We start from the raw sequence: 24,557 nt of genomic DNA, 5'->3' as shown, positions 1-24,557 counted from the left end.
AGCACTGATTGATATCTTTTTTTTTTTTTTTTGCTTTATCTGCTTATTTACTGAATAGCTAAGTACTTTTTATGGAAAATTTATAGATTTATAGGTGACTACAAAAGAAAAATGAACAGATGAAACATAATATAAGTGTATATAATCGAGGAGTTGATCTTATTCCGTTATAATCATAAACTTGCGTTTTTACTATAAGAATCCTAAATTAAATTTAGAATTTAACAATTAAATTACTAAAAAAAATAAAATAAAAAAAAATTCAAATTCATTTTAAAATTAATTTTATTCATGTTAAAAACTTCATGCTAATTATGTTTCATTAGGATTACAAATCAATTTATGTTGATTTTGCTACTTTGTCAATATAGAAATATAAACTAATTAATATTAATATGACAAAATATTTGTTCTGTTGTATTTATATTATTTTTGCACTTAGAAGATTATATGTTATATTAACTCTCCAGTAATTTGTGTTGTATTATATTTTCCCTTCTACTTTAAAGTAATTAAATTAAATAAATAAGCAATGGAGCCAAAAAGGCAAGCAGAGATTTAAAATCAGCAATCATCTTTGTTTTTCTAGCATGGTCTGGACTCTGGGATAAACAATACCAGCAGGACCAGATCCATTTAAGACCTTTATTTCCAACAATAGGATCCTACTGTGCCGTTTAACTACCGGAAAAGATTCAAGGGTCCAGCTTTGAGGACAGACCAAAACTCTGAGGATTGAAATAGCATTGTTAAAGGCCTCCTGGGGTGATGATTAAACTCCACATGAAAATGATCAGAGAGGAGCGAGACCAACGCAGACAACACACAAGCTGAACACATCTAAACAGTACATGATTCTCAGCACAAATCATCCTTTACAGCATAGAACAAGAAAACATAAGGCACGTGATCTGCTAAAGACCAAAAAAGTAATGTAAGTACAAATAGGCTAATAATAATAATAATTATTATTATTATTTTAAGTAATATTTTATTTATTAAAATTATAGTTTTATTATTAAATTATAAAAAATTAAACCAATCAAAACTATTATTGCAATAATACTATTGTACTGTAAAATGAAACAAGCGAACATTCATTAATAATAATAATAATAAAATATTAAATATTATTAGACATTATAATATTAGATGTCCTCAAATGATAAAAAAAAAAAAAAATTGAATCAAATTCACCAGCAGAGGGCGTCGTGACGTCAGCACCACGTGCAAAAAAATTTAAGCTCGAGGTCACTGGTTTGTCATCAAACATGGCGGCCTCCTTGCTAAACAAGAGGACAGCCATATTCTTTGGCGTAGGTAAATTAACCTCCTTTCTGCCGGCTGTAGTCCAGCAGATCGCGCACTATAACCCCAGACCCCTCTGGCTGAATATAAAGAGCCCTTACATACCGAGTAAAGAGAGCGAGAAGACCCCCGAGTGGCAGAAGACCGAGAAGTATGAGCGAAGGCTGTTTGGCCGCTATGGAGGCGCGTCTGGAGTGGACCCGGCCAAACTCTGGCCCTCTCACGCCCGGCTAGAGGAGCTAGTGGCCGAGGAGAGAGAGTGGCATCCTCCGATAGAGGTGGTGCTGGAGAACATCGCGGCCAGAGAGAGGGAGAAGGAGCAGAGGCGGGTGGAGAGGTGAAGTCAACCGGACTAGTGTCTTTGCCATCAACAGTGTTCAACAACTGACTGTATATATTCATTCATAATAACTGCTAATCCCCAAACTGTCTTAATTTACTTACCCTCGCGTGGTTACAAACGTTGATTTGTGTGTCTTACAGTGTCCCAGCTTTAGTTTTCCATACAACGAAAGTGCGCTGGTTTGGGACTTGTGCTGACAAACTACAAGACACCTTTAAATAATCGTTTTTTTACGGTTTATGGCTGTTGACAAACCAGCTTTTCTTGGTAGATTAATCCGCACGACTTGTCGGCTATATTGCAAGTTTTCTGAACCTATTTATGATAGATTTGCGTGATGTACAGTGAAACTGAAGTCGTTAGGACATAAGTTTGAAGTCTAATCTTATTGGTTCGCATCGTCTCGTGACTTGTTTTATTTTTATATGTATAATAATCTTTGTGTCTTATAGTAAACACTGATATTATTATTATATATTATTTAGGTTGGTGAATTTAGCATTTGTGTTTATTTAATTTTTTTAGATGGAAACAGGAATTTGAAGCGTCCCTTGTTCTTAAAGTTCACCTAAAAATGTTTTTTTTTTATCATTGTTTACTCAAGTTATTCCAAACCTTCAAAAGAAGATATTTAAAAAATAAATAAATAAATAAAATGTTGGTAACCAAACAGTTGTTGGTAGCCATTAAGGAAAAGGGAAGTGGTGTGTGGCCAAGTATGGTGACCCATACTCAGAATTTGTGCTCTGCATTTAACCCATCCAAGTGTACACTCAGTAGTGGACATACACCCGGAGCAGTGGGCAGCCAATGCTGCGGCGCCAGGGGAGCAGTTGGGGGTTTGGAGCCTTGCTCAAGGGTCTCACCTCAGTCGTGGTTATTCACTTTTTTAAATCGTGTTGAACAGTGGAATTGGAGAAAAACTACATTACTCATGATTCTGCAAAGAAAGCTCCACCTGTCAGAACTGCAGCAGCAAAATGCACTGCAAGTGACAATCTCCCTATGCTCTCAAAATACTTGTTTATATTTAAATATGCATATTTTGCAATAAACTAGATTTAAAACAATTTAACAAAAATTAAGCCAATATCACAAAAAGATCACAAATTCGATTTTTCTTATTATATAACATTGTATTACATTTATTACCTGATCACACCCATTGGTTTTTATATAGCTCATACTTTACATTTTTTTCCCCACACAGAGAGAAGATAATTGCTGCAAACATGGCCAAAATGCCCAAGATGATCGCAGACTGGAAAAAGCAGAAAAGGGAGGCAAAACAGAAGCAAAGAGAGGAGAAAATCATGCGAGACAAACTGCTGGCCGAGGCGAGAGAGCGCTTTGGTTATGCAATGGACCCCCGCAGCGCCAAGTTCAAAGAGATGGTCGCTGAAATAGAGAAAGAGGAGAAGAAGAAGAGAAAACTTCTGAAACGCAGGAAGAGAGAGGAAGAGCAGGGGTCAGCGGGAACAGCGGCAGCCGATTCCAGCCAGTAACCCTCAGAGAACAAGGACTTTTATACAGTGCTACAGTACCATATTGTAAAATTGGTTTCTTTGTACATGTTATTATGATTGCCTCAGTTTGTTTGATTTAAATAAAATCATTCACTGAAACAACATGCCTGTATCCAATAAAACTTCAGAATAAACTAAGTTTAGAAAGTAAAAATCTGATATTCAAATAAATTTGATAACATAATTCCTCATTGAATTTTGAAACGTCCTACATTAAGTAAAAAAAAAGCAAACGTTTTAAGAACAATTAAGCTTATGCATGAAAAATCAGATGGTTGTAATTTGTCATGGAGAACTGATTTATTCATAACCCAGAGCATCTATTGCTAATAATTGCATTGATTGTACAACTTAATTTACTATAAAATTATACATTTAAAAAATATTTTAATATCAATGATTAAATATTATCTACTAATAAAATGTATTACATAAGAAAAAATAACCAAAATCTGACAGCTGAATATTTATGATGCTATTTGAAGCATTTGATTATTATAAACGTTCTTGATTTATTCAAGAAAGGAATACAATAATCATTAATAAAGTATTCAATCCAACACTCAGCCTTACAATAATCAACATGTTTAATCATCATTACAACTTAGTGTAAAATGGATGGTTTATCTAAATTTTGTAAACGCTGTCAGTTTTCTAGTCATTTTCCCTTATTAAACCTGTACAGGACTTGAGAAAAAAAAAATCTTAATTTGATTTCTAATGCTCCCTAAAATGTAAATTTTAATACATTTCAACACAAAGGAACTGAAACCCTGGTTTACATTTCAAATATCCATTCATCTATTTATTATCCGACTAAAATAAACATCAATTTGGCACCTAAACTCCTGGTACAGATGAAGTTTTAGTGTCTCCCATAGTACCGCCCAAAAAACAGAGGGGTTTACACTGGGCAGAACCACTGCATAAAAACCACACCGTGTCTTTGGTCTTTTGTTCTCTCCATAAAGTGACCATGTAACTCTGCTCTGGTCCTCAGGATTGCCATTAACTCAGGATCATCTTTCCTCACAAGGTTGTTATTTAATCTTGGTCGTTGGTGTCAGCTTTAAGTTTGGTGAGGGCCGCATGGACCCTGAACTGCGTACGAGACTCCATTGAGTACTCTTTGTAGTTTTTCCTGACAGGAGAGGTGAGGAGAACATTTCATGACAATAATGCAGTTTGCAACTTGCATGAAGTGACATATCAGACTGAAGCCAAGAAATGACGACAGCAAAAAACTATTTTGTCCTAGACTGAACTCACTTGGCTTTCTGCAGGAGATGGATGGCTTTCTCTTTCCTCCCTGTGTCGATGTACAGGAGACTCACTTCCAGCAGAGCGTTAGGAACCAGGTAATGATCAAACTTCAGTTTCTTTTCACTGTTAATGACACAAAACATCTCAAACACCATCCTGAGACAGAACAAGCATTTATGAAGGCAAATCCAGTAACGCAGAAGTACTGGCCTGCTGTAAACCTGTCTGAAACAGTCCTCTGCCGCCTGCGTCTGGCCTTGGTTCTTCAGACACAGGCCTTTCAGCAGCAGAATCACACATGTGTCGTCCAGAGAGTACTCATTATCTACACAAACAGAAAGCGTACGTGTATACTACTGTACAGGAAGGTCACATAAACAATCTATCACTGAACAACAGCAGTTTTCCATAACAATAAAAACAACTCAAAGGGAAAGATAAGGGACTTTGTGTGTGTGTGTGTGTGTGTGTGTGTGTGTGTGTGTAGAGAGAGAGAGAGAGAGAGAATTATTTTTTCATTTGTATTTAATTTATTTTTATGTCTATTTTAGTGTCAACTAACTAAAACAAAAAACATGTCTCCTTGGTAAGTTTAAGAATTTTAATTTATTTCAGTTAATTTTTATTTCAAGTATTTATTTTTTATATGGTTTTTGATTTTACATAAAATGGGGGCCCATTTAAAATGAACTGAGAAAATGATTTTAAAAAAATTAATCTATTATAAAATATTTAAACATTAGGATAAATGCATGATTAAAATCAACCACTTGAAAAGAAAAAAAAACAACTATTGACCATGCAATATTTTGTAATTAATAATATAGAAATTATGGTATATAATATATTATTTAAAATTGCTTTTTCAATTATGTATTACTTCATTGTTCACTGATAACAATCAATTGGTGTAAAGACCTATTTTAAAAGTCTTCTTTTATATCTAGACATATTCTCTGTATACAGCATAGAGTGAGACTGCTATGAATAACAGATTTCCCTATAATGCAATCAATGTAGTTTCCTATATGTGACCCATGACTACAAAACCAGTCATAAGGGTCAACTTTTTGAAATTGATTAAACTGATTTAATCTTAAAGCTGAATAGATAAGCTTTCCATTGATGTATGGTTTGTTAGGATAGGACAATATCTGGCCGAGATACAACTATTTGAAAATCTGAGGGTGCAAAAAAAACTAAACAGAGAAAATCGCCTTTAAAGATGTCCAAATTAAGTTCTTAGCAATGCATATTACTGATCAAAATTTAAGTTTTGATATATTTACGGTGGGAAATTTACAAAATATCTTCATGGAACATGATCGTTACTTAATATCCTAATGATTTTTGGCATCAAAGAAAAATTGTAAATTTTGACTTATATGATGTATTGTTGGCTATTGCTACAAATATACCCCAGACTGGTTTTGTGGTCCAGGGTCACATTTATTTAATACAGAGTGGACATTGTGTGGCATTACCCGGAGCGGCCTGTAGGGTGCGCTCTGCTTCTAACAGCGTCTCCATCATGCCCTCCGTCAGCTCAGGCTGTTTGCTGATCACGGAGAAACCATTCCACATGTACATCATCTCCTGAAATATGATGCACAAATGTTGCTGACTTCAAATTATATAACAATTGCAATACAACAAAGTAAAGGGGAAAAAAATATTTACAAAGAAGTGTGTTGAATGCGTTGCGTTATTCTTACAAGCACAGGCACAGGAAGTCTGATTGGATTGCTGGTTTTGTATCGTCTCGCTTTACGAATGGCAAACTTCTCTGTGGGTGGAGATTTACCCGCTATCTTCTGTTTGTATGTTGGTACCTGTCTGAGAGACCAAAAAAGAGAGCTAGGAAGTGAACAGGAATAAAAAAACACTTTATTTCCATGAAAAAAATCTGATACTATCTCAGTTTTGATCATATTACCATACATCCAGTAAACCCAAAGAAAGAGTGACACACAAAAGGAAGTTTATTACTTCTGCTCCTGTGTTGGCAGTGCAAATTACATGCAAGTGTATTTACCTGAAGAGATCCACCTCATTATCCCCGAACGGCCGGGATTCTGTGTGTGGAAGCATGCTGAGATAAGCTGCCTTCATGTACACGTACATGGCCTGAGAGAGAGAGAAAGAGAAAATAGTCATAATCCTTCTGCACACTGGAAACACACTGTACGTAATCACAACCAGCAACAGAACCAACCAGTTCAAACAAAAACCTGGCAATGACCCATAAAGCCAATTTACACAGCTTACACACGACAGTCATCGTTTAATTTGCTGTCCTGTAGCACGACTTCAATTAAAAAAAAAAAATACAGCTCAATCCCAGGCTTTACACCTGTACGGTTTCACTTCATGTTCCTGAGGAGGAAGTCTGTCTGCAATTAGACCACAAAATTTGGCTAACGCTACTGTTGGCTAACCAACTGCTGAGAACATTTCATCAATCATGAAGAAATATGTCATTGTGCCTTTAGTTTTACTTACTTAACTTTACTTTTGTCATTTAGCAGACGCTTTTGTCCAAAGCGACTTACAAATAAGAAAAAGTAACTAAAACTAAAAAGTTACAACTCTATAAATACTATCTACCCACATATTTAAGAAAATAAAGAAATTAAATAAAATTAACACATGCATATATCAACAACATTTCAATAATAAACATATCAATGAAAAAATTAAATAAAAAGCTACTACTATCCCTTGCCGGTGTCCCTGCCCGGTGAAGTCGCACGGTAGAGTTGATGGTCTTTACACTCTTTGGTCTTCACACTAAGAGGGCTTCACACGACGACTGCCGCGGTATAATAACCTTTATTATACCAAACCAACAAATGATCATTTCAATTCAGCTGGACCCACTTTCCTGTTTATCAACTACAAATGGCCAAGCAAGTGCACACACTGACAAGATACGCGATACAGTACGAGACCAAACGCGATTTCAGCAACTCTCATCCTAGTAAACAAAATAAGCGTTTCCTAGCAACGGCAAATGCGCTAAACACTGAGACAAGTAAATACACTTACGAGCTGATTTTAAACTTCCGCTGATAGACTGCTTCTCTTAAAGACCACTTCATTACACTGCCTTCTGCTGGCGCTTGAACCCACTTTCCTGTTTATCAACTACAAATGGCCAAGCAAGTGCACACACTGACAAGATACACGATACAGTACGAGACCAAACGCGATTTCAACAACTCAAAACTCAAAGTTTTAGCAGATATCCTGCTTTTTAAGAATATTTTGAATTCCTAGTTTTCTGACATTTTGGAGGGTAAATATATCATATTTGATATATCACATATACATATATATATATATATATATATCACACATGTAAAATGGCAGAAAGCTTTTTAAAAACAAAGTAGAGAGAAAATGCTCCTCCACATAAAAATCTTAACGATTGCTGTCCTGATTCAAATCTTTGCTAAAGTCATAAGTCCAGTCTATTTCATTTTCTTGAGGTACAAATGTCCAAAATGTGTAACTTTATAAATGAACAAATTATATAATTTTTATCTGACAATAATACAATAAGTGTTTAAGCACCTTTAAAGTAGTCAAAACATGAACAATTAAGTGCATTGCTTCCTAGTTGGTATTATACACAAAGCAGACTTTTTCCCAGCACCAATAAAATCCCACACTTGATTTACATTCTGGGTGGAGGCCGTTTCAAGCGTGCCATGCAGAAATGTTTTGGCAACTATGCAGATCACAATTAGACAACCATGACATGGGTGTTTCTCACAGACATACAGTAAACTGTACAGTCTTTAGGGATGTTGTTCTTTTAATCATTTCATCAAAACATAATGCAAATGAACTTCCAGATTTGTTTCTTATTGAACATTATGTTTCATTATGTTGTCATTGGGCCTTAATCATGTAACACAACAAGAAAAAATGTGTGTATAAACTGTTGTTTTTGAGCAGTCGGGTCACCTTAGACCAGCGGCTCTCCTGGCTGAGCAGATCTGCGTAGAAGTACGCCATCTTCCAGTGCCTCTTAAAGGTGAAGCACCACATCAGCTCCCAGTAGCACATGTGATGAAACTGTTTCCAGGCCTGCTGGACCTTACAGCCGTCCTCAAACAGCGCCACCGCCTGGACATGCAGGGGTACAGTAATAATTCAAACATCAGTGAACAATCTACAAGCCTGTGTATAATGCTAGCCTCAATTTCTTACTCAGCATTGTAATTTAATTTTGCATGACCATTTTCCACATTAATTGTCTTCTAACCAGTCTGAAGTCTTTAAAATCATTGGAATAAAAAGAATAAAATGCTATGTGGTCAGATTAACCTCATCAATGTTGCCCTTTATTTCTTCAGCTCGACCTGCAAAGAAGAGAAAAATCACTCCCTGGAGAGAGAGAGAGAGAGAGAGAGAGAATTAGAACATGAGCTCCAAAAACACCCAATAAAGACCCCATGTTACGGCTTGATTTGCAGTTTTCTTTTCAGGTTTCTAAACATCTGTATTCACCTGAATAAAAATATGTTCCAAAAATACAAAGATTTTCAAATGTTTAAATCTGTCAAATGTAAATTTGTCAACGAGTATGTGAGTCAGCTCAGATTTTGACTGTATGGAGTACTAGAATTTAAAACAAAACATCTTTTGTGAAATAAATGTGAACATGGCCCTGAAATTCATTTATAAATGAAGTAAAAAGATAGAAGCAAAAACATACACGTGGGTATCGCAGTCGAAATGGCTTCAATAATTGCTCTGCCTCTTCCACCTCACCCTCTCCAGTACCTACACAAAACATCACTTCATTAATAACATAATAAATCTGAGAAATCTATCATTATTTCAATAGATACACTACTGTTCAACAGTTTGGGGTCAGTGAGATTTTTTAAAATGTTTCTGTAAAAAGCCTCTTTTGCTCACCAAGGTTGCATTTATTTGATCAAAAATACAGGAAAACTGTTACAATCTAATTGTTTTCTATTTGAATATATTCAAATGCAATGCAAAATTCAATTGTGATGCAATTCAAACGATGCAAAGCTTCATTTGATCAGCATCATTGCTCCAGTCTTCAGTGTCACATGATCCTTTAGAAATCATTCTAATATGCTGATTTGCTGCTCAAGAAACATTTCTGATTATTATCAATGTTGAAAACAGTTATGCTGCTTAATATTTTTGTAGAAACTGTGATGCATTTTTTTTTTCAGCATTTAATTAATACAGAATGTCTTTTGTAAAATTATAAACATTATACTTTTGGTCAATTTAAAATATTCAAAAAAAAAAAAAAAATTATATATATATATATATATATATATATATATATATATATATATTTTTTTTTTTTTTTTTTTATATTAGATATCTATCTATCTATAACACGAATTCCAGAAATGTTGGGACATTTTTTAAATTTGAATAAAATGAAAACTAAAAAAGAATTTCAAATCACATGAGCCAATATTTTATTCACAATAGAACATAGATAACAAATGTTTAAATGGAGAAATTTTACAATTATTATGCACAAAATGAGCTCATTTCAAATTTGATGCCTGCTATAGGTCTCAAAATAGTTGGGACAGGGGCATGTTAACCATCACCTCTTTTCAAAACAGTTTGAAGACATCTGGGCATCGAGGTTATGAGTTTCTGGAGTTTAGATGTTGGAATTTGGTACCATTCTTGCCTGATATAGGTTTCTAGCTGCTGAAGAGTATGTGGTCAACTTTGACGTATTTTTTGTTTAATGATGCGCCAAATGTTCTCTATAGGTGATAGATCTGGACTGCAGGCAGGCCAATTCAGCCACCGGACTCTTCTACTACAAACCCATGCTGTTGTAATAGCTGCAGTATGTTGTTTTGCATTGTCCTCCTAAAATACAGAAAGGCCTTCCCTGAAATAGACGTCGTCTGGAGGGGTTGCTCATATGTTGCTCTAAAACCTTTATATACCTTTCAGCATTCATAGTGCCTTCCAAAACATGCGAGCTGTCCATACTATATGCACTTCTGCACCTCCATACCATCAGAGATGCTGGCTTTTGAACTGAACGTTGATAACACGCTGGAAGGTCTCCCTCCTCTTTAGCCCGGAGGACACGGTATCCGTGATTTCCAACAATAATGTCAAATTTGGACTCGTCTGACCATAGAACACTTTTCCTCTTTGAAACAGTCCATTTTAAATGAGCCTTGGCCCACAGGACACGACGGCGCTTCTGGACCATGTTCACATATGGCTTTCTTTTTGCATGATAGTGCTTTAGTTGGCATCTGCAGATGGCACAGCGGATTGTGTTTACCGACAGTGGTTTTTGGAAGTATTCCTGGGTTCATTTAGTAATGCCAATGACAGAATCATGCCGATGAGTGATGCAGTGTCGTCTGAGGGCCCGAAGACCACGGGCATCCAACAAAGGTCTTGGGCCTTGTCCCTTACACGCAGAAATGTATCCAGTTTCTCTGAATCTTTTGATGATGTTATGCACTGTAGATGATGAGATTTGCAAAGCCTTTGCAATTTGACGTTAAGGAACATTGTTTTTAAAGTATTCCACAATCCTTTTACACACTCTTTCACAGATTGGAGAGCCTCTGCCCATCTTTACTTCTGAGAGACTCTGCCTCTGTAAGACATCCCTTTTATAGCTAAGCATGTTACAGACCTGATGTCAATTAACTTAATTACTTGCTAGATGTTCTCCCAGCTGAATCTTTTCCAAATTTCTTGCTTTTTCAGCCCTTTGTTGCCACTTGCCAACTTTTTTGAGACCTGCAGCAGGCATCAAATTTGAAATGAGCTCATTTAGTGGATAAAAGTGTCACATTTCTCAGTTTAAACATTTGTTATGTTCTCTATGTTCTATTGTGAATAAAATATTGGCTCATGTGATTTGAAAGTCTTTTAGTTTTCATTTCATTCAAATTTAAAAAATGTCCCAACATTTCCGGGATTCTGGTTGTATCTATCTATCTATCTATCTATCTATCTATCCTGAACAAAATTATAAACTCAACACTTTTGTTTTTGCCCCCATTTTTCATGAGCTGAACTCAAAGATCTAAGACTTTATGTACACAAAAGGCCTATTTCTCTCAAATAGTGTTCACATCTGTCTAAATCTGTGTTAGTGAGCACTTCTCCTTTGCCGAGATAATCCATCCACCTCACAGGTGTGGCATATCAAGATGCTGATTAGACAGCATGATTATTGCACAGGTGTGCCTTAGGCTCGCCACAATAAAAGGCCACTCTAAAATGTGCAGTTTCATCACACAGCACAATGCTACAGATGTCGCAAGTTTTGAGGGAGCGTGCAATTGGCATTCTGACTGCAGGAATGTCCACCAGAGCTGTTGCCCGTGAATTGAATGTTCATTTCTCTACCATAAGCTGTCTCCAAAGGCGTTTCAGAGAATTTGGCAGTACATCCAACCAGCCTCACAACTGCAGACCACGTGTAACCACACCAGCCCAGGACCTCCACATCCAGCATCTTCACCTCCAAGATAGTCTGAGACCAGCCACCCGGACAGCTGCTGCAACAATCGGTTTGCATAACCAAAGAATTTCTGCAAAACTGTCAGAAACAGTCTCAGGGAAGCTCATCTGCATGCTCGTCATCCTCATCGGGGTCTCGACCTGACTGCAGTTCGTCGTCGTAACTGACTTGAGTGGGCAAATGCTCACATTCAATGGCGTCTGGCACTTTGGAGAGGTGTTCTCTTCATGGATGAATCCCGGTTTTCACTGTACAGGGCAGATGGCAGACTGCATGTACGGTGTCGTGTGGGTGAGCGGTTTGCTGATGTCAACATTGTGGATCGAGTAGCCCGTGGTGGCGGTGGGGTTATGGTATGGGCAGGCATATGTTATGGACAACAAACATTTTATTGATGGCATTTTGAAAGCACAGAGATACCGTGACGAGATCCTGAGGCCCATTGTTGTGCCATTCATCCACAACCATCACCTCATGTTGCAGCATGATAATGCACGGGCCCATGTTGCAAGGATCTGTACACAATTCCTGGAAGCTGAAAACATCCCAGTTCTTGCATGGCCAGCATACTCACCCGACAAGTCACCCATTGAGCATGTTTGGGATGCTCTGGATCGGCGTATACGACAGCGTTTTCCAGTTCCTGCCAATATCCAGCAACTTCGCACAGACATTGAAGAGGAGTGGACAACCTGATCAACTCTATGCGAAGGAGATGTGTTGCACTGCGTGAGGAAAATGGTGGTCACACCAGATACTGACTGGTTTTCAGAGCCCCCTGGACCCCCACAATACAGTAAAACTGCACATTTTAGAGTGGCCTTTTTCTTGTGGCCAGCCTGAGGCACACCTGTGCAATAATCATGCTGTCTAATCAGCATCTTGATATGCCACACCTGTGAGGTGGATGGATTATCTTGGCAAAGGAGAAGTGCTCACTAACACAGATTTAGACAGATTTGTGAACAATATTTGAGAGAAATAGGTATTTTCTGTACATAGAAAAAGTCTTAGATCTTTGAGTTCAGCTCATGAAAAATGGGTGAAAAAACAAGTGTGTTGCGTTTATAATTTTGTTCAGTGTATCCATCTCAAATTCAAATACATACTAAAACATTAAAATGGCAGACTTTTTGGGTGAACTATCTCTTAAGTTTGCACAATTAACTAAAGAAACACATCTTGCAATTATGATGCAAGATGTCTGGTTTTTGTGGGTATAAAATACAAGTTACCTAAAATAAAGGAGAGGAAGGTGTAGAAACAGAGCAGGAGGAGGGCGCACAGCATGGAGCGCAGGGTATGAGAGGTGGCACCTGTGTACAGCTGAGAGATGCCAAATTCCTACACACACATACCAATGACTATTAACAAAAAATAAACACACAAACAAGCACACTGGCATGTCTTTCTAAAAATTAGAACACAAGAGTGTAATCTGAAGTAAAAAAACACCTTATCTCCAGAAAAGCCAGCAAACTCTAGCAACTTGAGTAACCGGGCAGGAAACAATGAAAGAGTCTGTGTGACAGTCAAGAACAGTAACACAGTTGACAATCTGGAGTTTAATCATAAGGAATATAGATGCAATATTCCAGATGCACATACCAAATTGAAAGCCCCAATCCCAAAAGAGACTCCGCCCTCTAAGTGCTTATGGTTTGGTCCTTTGAAAGCGGTGTCTGATTGGACGAAGTCATGCAGCTCCCTGCATGAGAACAATGGCATCATTCACAACAGACAAATTTACTGAAAAGTTCAATTCAAGGGCATGATTTTGGTGCACAAATGGGAATCAAATATAGGTTAGTTCTTCTGGGTTAAATGGTGCAGTTGTCTTGATGACAATTATTCTCATTTGCGAACCTTACAACCACAGATTTCCTTCACTTACTTGCTACAGACTTACTTGTATATAAGGTAACTGTTCCGTACTTTGATTCCTCCTTTAATAAAACTAACCATATTCTCATCCTGTCAACAAACAGAGAATGAGAAATCAGGCACGTATCTGAGTTCTGGAGTAGGATTAAGTTAAAAGTGGCCTTAGGCCTCAGGAATAGTTCAAATCAAAATGAAAATTTGCTGCAATTTTACAATTCATTGTAGCAGTGAATGGGTGCCGTCAGAATGAGAGTCCAAACAGCTGATAAAAACATAAAAATAATCCACAAGTAATCCACACAACTCCAGTCCATCAATTAACATCTTGTAAAGTGAAAAGCTGTGTGTTTGTAACAAACCCATCATTAAGGCATTTTAAGTGTTGCTTTTGGCCAAAATATGAGTCGATAATCCAAAATAACATGTCCTCCAGTGTAAAGGGTCAATACCCGTTTTCTTCTCACATCAAAATCCACCAACATATTGGTTAAGATCTGTTCTAGAGTGTTTGATTGTAAATGGTGCTTGATCTGTGCATATTTCTCTTCTGATTCAGACCAGATGACTTTTTCACCGGATAAAGCAATATTATGGATAGATGACTCATATTTTAGCCGAAAGCAATTATTTAAAGTTAAAACACCTTACTGAAGAATTAGTTTTTTACAAACACACACCTTTTCATATCACAAACTATTAATTGATGGACTGGAGTGGTGTGGATTACTTGTGCATTATTGTGATGTTTTTTGTAGTTGATAAACAGGAAAGTGGGTTCAAGCGCCAGCAGAAGGCAGTGTAATGAAGTGGTCTTTAAGAGAAGCAGTCTATCAGCGGAAGTTTAAAATCAGCTCGTAAGTGTATTTACTTGTCTCAGTGTTTAGCGCATTTGCCGTTGCTAGGAAACGCTTATTTTGTTTACTAGGATGAGAGTTGCTGAAATCGCGTTTGGTCTCGTACTGTATCGCGTATCTTGTCAGTGTGTGCACTTGCTTGGCCATTTGTAGTTGATAAACAGGAAAGTGGGTCCAGCTGAATTTAAATGATCATTTGTTGGATTGGTATAATAAAGGTTATTATACCGCGGCAGCGGTCGCGGCAGTCGTCGTGTGAAGCCCTCTTAGTGTGAAGACCAAAGAGTGTGAAGACCATTGACTCTACCGTGCGACTCCACCGGGCAGGGACACCGGCAAGGGATAGTAGTATCGCTTTTTATTTAATTTTTTCATTTATGTTTTATTATTGAAATGTTGTTATATGCATGTGTCAATTTTATTTAATTTCTTTATTTTCTTAAATATGTGGGTAGATAGTATTTATAGAGTTGTAACTTTTTAGTTTTAGTTACTTTTTCTTATTTGTAAGTCGCTTTGGACAAAAGCGTCTGCTAAATGACAAAAGTAAAGTAAGTAAGTAAAGTTTTTATCAGCTGTTTGGACTCTCATTCTGACGGCACCCATTCACTGCAGAGAATCCATTGATGAGCAAAATCTCCAAATCTGTTCTGACGAAGAAACAAACTCATCTATATTTTGAGTGGCCTGATCGTGAGTGAGTAAATATTCAGCAAATTTTTATTTTGGGTTAACTATTCCTTTAATCTGAGGTTAAAAAAGATATGTTAAGTTCTACATGTTAAGTTTAAGACCTAGAATATGCCAAAATGCACACAGTTTAAACAAAACATCTGAGATTGTCTGATTATTAGTTAAATTTGTCTTGAAATGTGTCAAACCTGTAAGAATGTGAGAGCGGCTCTGTGTAGTAAACACTCGGCGTAACACACTTCAGCATGGAGCTGCTCTGTAAAACATTAAATACAATATGTAAATCATTTTATCATAAAACAGACATTAAACGAAACATCTTATTCAAATTGTTAACTGATGTTGGCTAGCTTTAGCCTAGAATTGACCAAATTCATAATTCTTCAAAATGAATGCTGCGTCACATAATAGATTTGTTTGAGTTTTATTCCTCCTATAACAGCAGTGTGAGATGGACATTTCTAGAAAAACCACACCTTCTGAAAGATCATCATTTGCTCCTCGGTTCCCAAGACCACCAGACTTCCTACGGAACCTGAGAGAGAACAGCAAGAACTCAAGAGATGAGTGGACACACAATGACAATGTCTAACATACTTACAACCACACTTGGCCAGACTAAGATCAGGCACAAGAATTTTCTTATGGAAGATGGATGGGAAAAAATGATTAATTCAAAAATAAAAATGTAAATTATACCTACCATCCACTCGTGATAAAAAAAAAAGAATACTTCTATTCAGCAAGGGTCCATTAAATTGATCAAAACTGGCAGTAAGGACATTTATAATGTTATAAGATTTCTATTCTATAAGACTTCTATTTATCAAGACAAAATGTATCCCCGTATCCACAAAATGATTATGCAGCACAAAAGTTTTCAATAAGTACAATTTTCTTGAGCAACAAATCAGCATTTTACAATAATTTCTGAAGGATCATATGACACTGAAGAATAAAATGACATTTTACAATATTAAAATGTTTCAAATGTAAAATAGAAAAAGGTTATTTTGTAACAATATTTCACAATATTACTGTTTTTTACTCCTTGAAAAAAAAAAAAAATCTTACTGACCCCAAACTTTTGAACAGTAGTGTATCTCTTGACATACATTTTGATAAATCTATAGAAAATTAAGTAAAATTTTCCAAAAAAAAAAAAGTTAATAAGCTATTTATAATGCTTTTAAACTGTTACACTGCATTTATTGTAAAAAAAAAAAAAAAAACTGCTTTCAATTCATTTGCTCAATTGAGCTAAAAAAAACAACAAAAACAAACAAACAAAAAAAAGATTCCACTCGAAATGCATTTTTAACTACATATGTAACCCTGGACCACAAAACCAGTCATAAGTAGCACAGGTATATTTGTAGCAATAGCCAACAATACATTGTATGGGTCAAAATTATCACACACATATGATACACACACACACACTCTACACACACTAAACGTCACTCTCCTAAGAGGATGTTTGGAGGGGTTAAGTATCTCCCTTGTGACTCACTGTTCCTTAAGCAAACTGAAAGTGAGCTGATGTGTGACCATTGCTATGGTGAATCCACCCACATACAGTCATCTGGATTAGCGCTGCATTATGGGAAGCGTATGCTATATGTAGGACATGCATTTCTTCCACTCCATTTCATCTATGTTATGTAAGGCCAGTAAAACTCCTCATTAGACCTGACCAGCTGTCTGTCTATTAAAGCCACACAGTTACATCTCCATGCAAATGCAAGCAAATTTCAAAGCGGCTGGATAGGGTCAGCAGACATGGAAATGACCCTATTTGCCTAAAAATTAAAGGTCACAGGAGAAGGCCTCTCCAGGACTGAAACGATTGCAGTGTTTTGGCTGTCTTTCTACCTCTGGCACACCTCCTGAGCGCTCTTCATCGTGTTCCCAGCATGCACTATGTCGTCCTGTTGGAAGGTCATCATGGCCTGCATCTCTAATACTGTGGCATAGATCAGAGCATGATACATGCTCTCCTTAGACCTGGAATACAACACAACACATGCTTTTACACACACAATGTGAGATCACACTCCGACACAGCAGACTACTAGTTAAATATAGTGAAGGTTAATGCCTTAAACTTTCTCTGTGAAAAAATGTGAATGTAATTATTAACTCTATCAGTATTGAACACTTATGTTCCCGTCACATTCATGCAAGAATACACATTAATTTCACTTTGACTTAGTGGTTAACATGTTTCTGTTAGGGTGATGCAAGGCCCGTTCACACCAAGAATGACAATTATAAAGATAACAGAATAGCATCCAACAGCTTTTGTCGTCTGTCAATTTTTTTTTTTAACAGCCAATCAGAATTTACCTGACTTGTTTAATTAGCAGTTAATTGACTTGATAATGTTTTTACTGTTCATCACCTGGGGGGTGTCAAGTTTTCCCAGAAACATTTTTTACAAAATATTTTAATTATAAGTTATAAATTATTAATATCGATACTAGTGCTGTCAAACGATTAATCGCATCCAAAATAAAAGTTTTTGTTTTCATAATACATATATGTGTACTGTGTATATATAAATACAAACACATGCATGTAACAATAACACAGTACACATGCATATATTATGAAAACAAAAACTTTTATTTTGGATGTGATTAATCGTTTGACAGCACAAACAATGCACATAAAAATATTTAAAAATAAAACGTGTTTGGGCAAATTAATCAATTAAAGCTTTCAAATAAATAAATATTTTTTAAATTAATCTTATAATTTAAATAATGTTTTTCCCCTAAATGCATTTTTATTTCATAATTAATTTAAAGGCTTGTAAATTAATAATGTTCCTGAATATATTTTGTTAATTTGAAATATTTAAAAATTACAAATGTGTTTGGGGAAAATTAGCATTTGAAGGATTAAAATAAATAAATTAAATAATGATCTGTTTATTACAAGCAGGTGATGCAGTTTTGTCGTCTGCCACTTTAAATGTTTTTTATCAGCTGAAAAAAAAGATCATTCTGAAAGTGAATCTAAATAAATAGTTGTGACTTCACTATTCTCATAGAATTACAACAATTTATAAAACCTGCGATGCAACCTAAATCATGTGCTGTCTGAGTAGGTGCTACATTTTAATTTGAACTTTGTGACCGTAAAAAAAAAAAAAGGATGTTCTATATAGTATGAACATGGGACGTAAGAATGAAATTCGTACGTACTACATCCACCATGTTGTTACTGTCATATAATATGACCTACTAGCATCAGTTGTGCCGCTTCACTGCCAGTCATAAATCCTTTCCCATGACCTCATAGGATGGCAAAGTGTCCATCAACCACACACTTAAATAGTAAGTAAACTAGGTACTTTTTGCCTACTGTTTTTTGAATACTATGCATTTGGTCTTACTACTCTTTTGGCATACTGTGTTTTGCATATTATACAGTAGGAAAGTATTTGATTTTTGGACACAGCATTAGTTTTAAAGGCCCATAAATCTGTTGTGTCATTTCCTGACACCTCCACTTTAACCCTTGCATTAAAAAGTGGCAAAATGCCGTTTCCTAAGCCACTTTCATAAAATGTTAAATGCATTTTAAATTCATAAATAGATAAAGCAGTTTTCTTTAAAAGTGAAGTTCCTCAGCAAATTTCCCAGTCTGTCATTGGTCAAGCATGCAAACAGTCCCGCCCCCTAACTCACACCATTGGCCACTGCTATGCTTGGATTTCGAAACAAATGGAGCAATATTTTGATAGGTAAATCAACCAAAGAATGGCTTACTTATAGTTGTTTCTATAACAGGATTGGATAAAATATTTAAGCAATCAAAACGAAATTACACTTTTAAAACACAGACTATCTAGAAATTAAATTGAGTCATTAGTCAAACATGCATACATTCCCACCCGCCAGTGCAAGCCACTGGCTGAGTCGTTGCCATGCCAGGATTTTCAAACAAACAGAGCAAAGTTTTGATAGTTCTTCAGGGAAATTAACCTACAATTAACCTACTTATGATTGTCTCTGTACATTAAAATTAGAGAAAACATTTTAACAATGAAAAACCCTGCACCTTTTTAAAACAGACTAGCCCAAAAATGTCCTAGAATACTTGTAAAATAAAGATTTATTACCTGAAAACAAGAATTACGTATTTCCAGGTTGGCTTGTATATAAAGATAAGTGCTGGAGTCACTTGAGCATGTGATTTCCTTGCTCTCCCAGCTATATATTAATGAAGTGGCTCTGTGTGCAGCACTATTGTCAGACATGAGGGTGTGATCTTTAGGTAAACATCTCACATCCTGGAGAAGGGAGCGCACCTGATGCAATTCTCTATCACAACGGAAATAAAGCATGCTATCCCAGCATGGCATCTACAATTACTACAAGTGCTTCAGAGGCCAGCACCTTTACAGCAGCAAAAAGACTACATTTTGGTGGTGTAGAGTTATCTGACTGAAAAACAGAGCATAGTGGGGTTGGTACAGTAGGTACCACACCTTTACTAAACAGCTCGCCTGCTCTTAAGAACACGCACACAAATACTGGAGGGGAGGAGAAACTGGACGAAAGAAAGACAGAAACTTGTGAAGATAATAGGACTTCTCTCACCGTGGCCGTAGTTTGTCCAAACTCTCATTGAAGTGGTTGTTGAGAAACAGATCCAAGGCCTCCATGCATTCATCAAGACAGGCCTGTAGGGACATCTGTCTGGAGCTGATCACACACACACACAAACAATGAGCAGAAGTCATACACTTCATTTTCTTTATATAAAGCTAATTCTAGTGACTATATTAGACTATTATTAGTGGTCATTATGGATTTTTTTTTCCAGTTTCTAGAGAGCAAGTTTTCCAATGACAAATATAATGCAGATAAATATATTAATTTATGATGCTGAACAACCGAATGATAGCAAAGAGATATGCAATCAATATCCCATAATATGTGACCCTGGACCACAAAACCAATCTTAAGTCGCTGGGGTGTATTTGTAGCAATAGCCAAAAATACACTGCATGGGTCAAAATGATTGATTTTTCTTTTAAGCCAAAAATCATTAGGACATTAAGTAAAGATCATGTTCCATGAAGATATTTAGTAAAATTCTTATCGTAAATATATCAAAACTTCATTTTTGATTAGTAATATTTAGCAACAAATAATATAAAAAAGTAAAAGTAATATTTAATAAATAAAAATACATAAATTATTCAGATAAACTTGCTTTATAATGTTATAAATAATATAAAATTAATGATTTTTACAATAACAAGTTTTTTATAAAAAAAACACTTTTTGGGAAATGTGTTGATTATTAAAGCTTTAAAATAAATGACAAAGAAAACTATTTTTTAAATGTTTCTGTGTTTATACATATAGATATATACATATATACACACACACACACACACACACTTATACATATATGTATATGTGCATATGTGTTTAAAATGTTTCATCAATTAACAAAGTAACAAAATAAATAAAAGTAAATAATTTAAAGCAAACATTTTATTTATATTTAGAATTATATTTTATTTATTAAAGCTGGGTTTATCATATTTAGCTGTCTTCTGTGAACAACTTTGCTCCAATCCTCCCCAAGTGAAGTAAACCCACACAAACAAAGCCGCTTGGTGAATGGCATTACTACTAAATACCAAGACACCATTCAGACCTGTCAGCAGCGCCCTTTATAAATTATGAATGCTACCTGATGCAGAGTTTTTCAGCACATGACCACTAAAGATATATTTAGCAGGACTAATTAATGTCAACCTGTTGATCCTGCTTTTAGATTAAAGAGCAGATATACATTCATGGGCTCTCAAAGTGAGACATAAGACCCTCTGGCACCTGTTGCTTATGAAATTTAAAAACTAACCAACATGCATTTGCTTAAATACAAATATCTTGTTAGAGATGCAAAAACAACTGGTTTAAAGCAATTGCAGGACTTTACAAGTCATTTAAAGGTATCTCTAACCTTTAACTCTCTGGAGCCGCAATGACTCATGTACAAACACAAATGCAATGCAGAATATGGCTCACACACTTTGTCAATAGTCAAGGTGTTTTATGTTTGCTCAGAGTACACAGACTGAGCATGGACAGCCAGCGCCTTTGGACAAAAACATGAATATGTAACAATGCACTGCAAATGATTTCACTTTAACAACATTAAGAGCAAATTTGCCAACAGTGAAGCTGTCCAAAGCATTATATCCAGGGATAGTATTTCATTTTCTCACTGAGAACATGAGCTGAGCTCAAACCAGACTCTATTACAAAACAAGGAAGGAAGAGATGTGACAATTTGACATGAGGAGAAAAAAACACCCAAAACTAAACACAGACTCGCTGACTCAGCCATTTAGAGACGCACAGAACCATAAAGCATGAAAGTTTTCAGTTATGCTGAGTAGCAGAAACATGAAAAGGCAACACCTTTAAAATAAACATTAATAAGCCATCAACGACTCACTTTTCTGTAGCAGGTGCATTTTTCCCAGTGGACATGGTGTATTTTGTTGTTTGTTGTCCTCTTCTGGGCCTTGTGGCCACACACACACACCTGCTCTCCCTGTGAAGTCACTCTCACTGCGCGTGAAGATGCTGCATGGATGAGGACTGCTGGAGAACTCGAGCTGGCAGGGAATATGGATCAGTGCTCGGCTCAATCAACAGCTCGATTGGCACGAGTGGGTGTGTGATGTGAGAACACGGACTTCTTGACTCCTCCTCGAGCTCACAGCAGGTTTAATGGCAGGAGACCAGAGCGAAGGGACAGGAGTTAGAAGCGCCATCTAGTGCTGGGGTGAAGAAGGGACTCATATGACGAACGAGTTATATGTTTGTTTTATATATACTGTATATATAAAACTAAATAATTTACTTCCTTTAATTGCCATTTGTTTAATTTAAATATTTGTTTAATTGGTCATTTTTTCTCAAATCTTTGTATTTATAAATATTTTAAATGCATATTTAATTGTATCTAATATTTATTAATGCATTTATTGATTAATTTATTCACGATTAAATACTCTTGTGTGTCTAAATAGTAATAATTATTTTAATTAAAATGCTAAATTATTTCATATATATAAAATATATGTAAATATAGGGTGAAGTCAGCTAAAATGTGTTATCAGGTAAAATGGGCCAAATTAGGTTACAGCATCATATCTCTTAAGATTTTTACAGAAAATCCCAATAACTGATCTTGCATTGTTGCTTCAACATTTGTTGACATATAACAATATTTTTTATTGGTCTGAGTATTTAAGGCGGGCAGGGCAGAGTGTTACATGAAGCTCGTCAGAGAAATTGTAAAGTAATTGAGCCTGACATAGAACATTTCATTAATCACTAATAAGGGTACTAAAGCAATTATAAGTAAGCAACAAAGCAAAGATACAATGCTTTGACAAGCTCTTTCAAATAAACAAGTTTAATTTATAAAAGAAACTTTCATTTTAACCTGTATAGGTAGAAATTTTACCATTTTCAGCTAAAATGGGCTGCATACACACACTTTTAGACAGAAATTGAGGGTGAAAATAGGTTTATAGGCCTACTGTAGATATGTATCCATACAAAATCTTAACAGTCTTTAAAAAAAAAAAAGCATTACAGACAGAATGGTAGGAGGACAAGCAAAGAAAGGAAACAGAGAGAAGAGAACAGAAAGGAAAAGGAAGATGTCAGTAAAATGGGATGTATACACACACTTTTACACAGAAATTGAGGGTGAAAATAGGTTTATAGGCCTACTGTAGATATGTATCTATACAAAATCTTAAGTCTTTAAAAAAAATACAAGCATACACACATACATGCACTCAAAAGACACCAAATGCACAGAAACACACACCTATACAACATGATCAGTTCATTTTTAATTGCATTGTTTAATTAAATATTCATTCAACTTTCTATTTAATGAAATACATTTATGGTGTTGCTATGGCACACTAAAGACAACAGTGTCAATTTACTGTTAAAAATAAAACGATTTAAGCTGAAATTACCTGTGTTGTTCTCTTTTTATATTGGCCCATTTTACCTGAATGTTGTGCCGTGGCTTAAGAAGGTAGCTGCCGATACTCTAACTCTCATCATTTTAAAACTTTTATACTTTCACATTTAAAAAATATAAATATATTTAAGAGCCCCATGCTAATTTATAAGAATACCATTAGATCTCATACATAGCTTATTTGATGGTATTATAAGTAATTTACCAAAATGTGTCCCATTTTAGCTGACTTCACCCTATATACTTATTTACTGTGTGTGCATTTGTGTGTGTTTTACTCAAACGTTAAAAAACACAGAAAATGCAAAGAAATATCAGGCAGCTTAAGTAAAACACTTGTAAGCATGTTCATTCTATAGATTTATAGCTTTTCAAAATTGCAAAGTGTATAGCATCTCATCCAATCAGCAATAATATTAGAACCCTAAAAAAACGAGGAAATTTAAAGATGGGCTACACAAGTAAAAAAATGAAACAATAGTGCACAGGCCTATAAATCATTCACCACTATTTTGTACATCTGATTTAAATCTCTTATTCAAATTTTTTTTTTTTTTTAAATATATCAAATTAATTACGACTATCACTCCCTTTTAGATAACCAGTGACACCAAATGTATTTTTGTGAATAAAAAATTGCACTGAAACACTAACACAAAGAAATTAGCAACAAGATCAGTAGCATAGTGATACCAGAAACAAAAATATATCTTTCAAAAGGAACGTTTAAATCATAGTTTATCCATTTTAGAAGTAGTAGCCTACGCCCAACCATTGACTGCTACAGTGTATCGGTGGACGAATCGACGGCATAGTAGCTTTCTTCCACTAGAGGGAAGTATTTTCTATGAGACATGAAGCTGTTTCACGGCAGTACAGGACGATAGTAAATGTTCAGTTAGTAGTCTAGTCCAAAAACCAGCACGAGGGTGAGTACTAGTAGATTATTTATGATATTTTCCATATTACTTTGGGTAGGGATTTGGGAATTTAGATTTTTATTCAGCGATCAAATTCCTCCCATTAAAAGTTACCGAATAGAGAAAAATCATAGAGAAAAATGTATTTTCAAGGCATAAAATATGTTGATAGCCAACAAGAATATCCTGTCAGAG

The 24,557-nt window shown here is 35.6% G+C and overlaps 3 protein-coding genes across 3 annotated transcripts in view; 1 reads left to right on the top strand and 2 right to left on the bottom strand.

Annotated features, from left to right (window-relative positions):
* nfixb (nuclear factor I/Xb) overlaps window positions 1-2,036 on the bottom strand; it is a 210,890-nt gene extending 208,854 nt beyond the window's left edge. Inside the window, exons 1-2 of the mRNA XM_079397981.1 lie at window positions 1,753-2,036; window positions 1,414-1,592 (exon numbers count right to left, since the gene is read on the bottom strand). The gene's annotated coding sequence lies outside the window, so the exon portion shown is untranslated. The remainder of the gene's footprint in view (window positions 1-1,413; window positions 1,593-1,752) is intronic.
* On the top strand, window positions 1,254-3,279 carry gadd45gip1 (growth arrest and DNA-damage-inducible, gamma interacting protein 1). The gene is made up of 2 exons (XM_079398096.1): window positions 1,254-1,645; window positions 2,862-3,279. The coding sequence occupies exons 1-2, from the start codon at window positions 1,272-1,274 to the stop codon at window positions 3,154-3,156; spliced, it is 669 nt and encodes a 222-aa protein (XP_079254222.1). The 5' UTR covers window positions 1,254-1,271; the 3' UTR covers window positions 3,157-3,279.
* LOC306857803 (tetratricopeptide repeat protein 39A) lies at window positions 3,273-22,145 on the bottom strand. Its single transcript, XM_079397968.1, has 18 exons — window positions 21,886-22,145; window positions 20,007-20,111; window positions 17,269-17,400; window positions 15,870-15,928; window positions 15,582-15,649; window positions 13,872-13,936; window positions 13,571-13,670; window positions 13,418-13,483; window positions 13,198-13,306; window positions 9,167-9,234; window positions 8,776-8,835; window positions 8,413-8,574; window positions 6,476-6,567; window positions 6,156-6,276; window positions 5,925-6,036; window positions 4,651-4,765; window positions 4,447-4,563; window positions 3,273-4,318 (listed from the first exon to the last, which is right to left on the bottom strand). The coding sequence occupies exons 1-18, from the start codon at window positions 21,918-21,920 to the stop codon at window positions 4,222-4,224; spliced, it is 1,683 nt and encodes a 560-aa protein (XP_079254094.1). The 5' UTR covers window positions 21,921-22,145; the 3' UTR covers window positions 3,273-4,221.
* Window positions 22,146-24,557: the final 2,412 nt, after the last annotated feature.

This window comes from Barbus barbus (assembly GCF_936440315.1).
Source record: "Barbus barbus genome assembly, chromosome: 3".
Classification (NCBI taxonomy): domain Eukaryota; kingdom Metazoa; phylum Chordata; class Actinopteri; order Cypriniformes; family Cyprinidae; genus Barbus; species Barbus barbus.
Note: the sequence above shows the minus strand (reverse complement) of the source record. Positions and strands in the feature narration are given on the sequence as shown.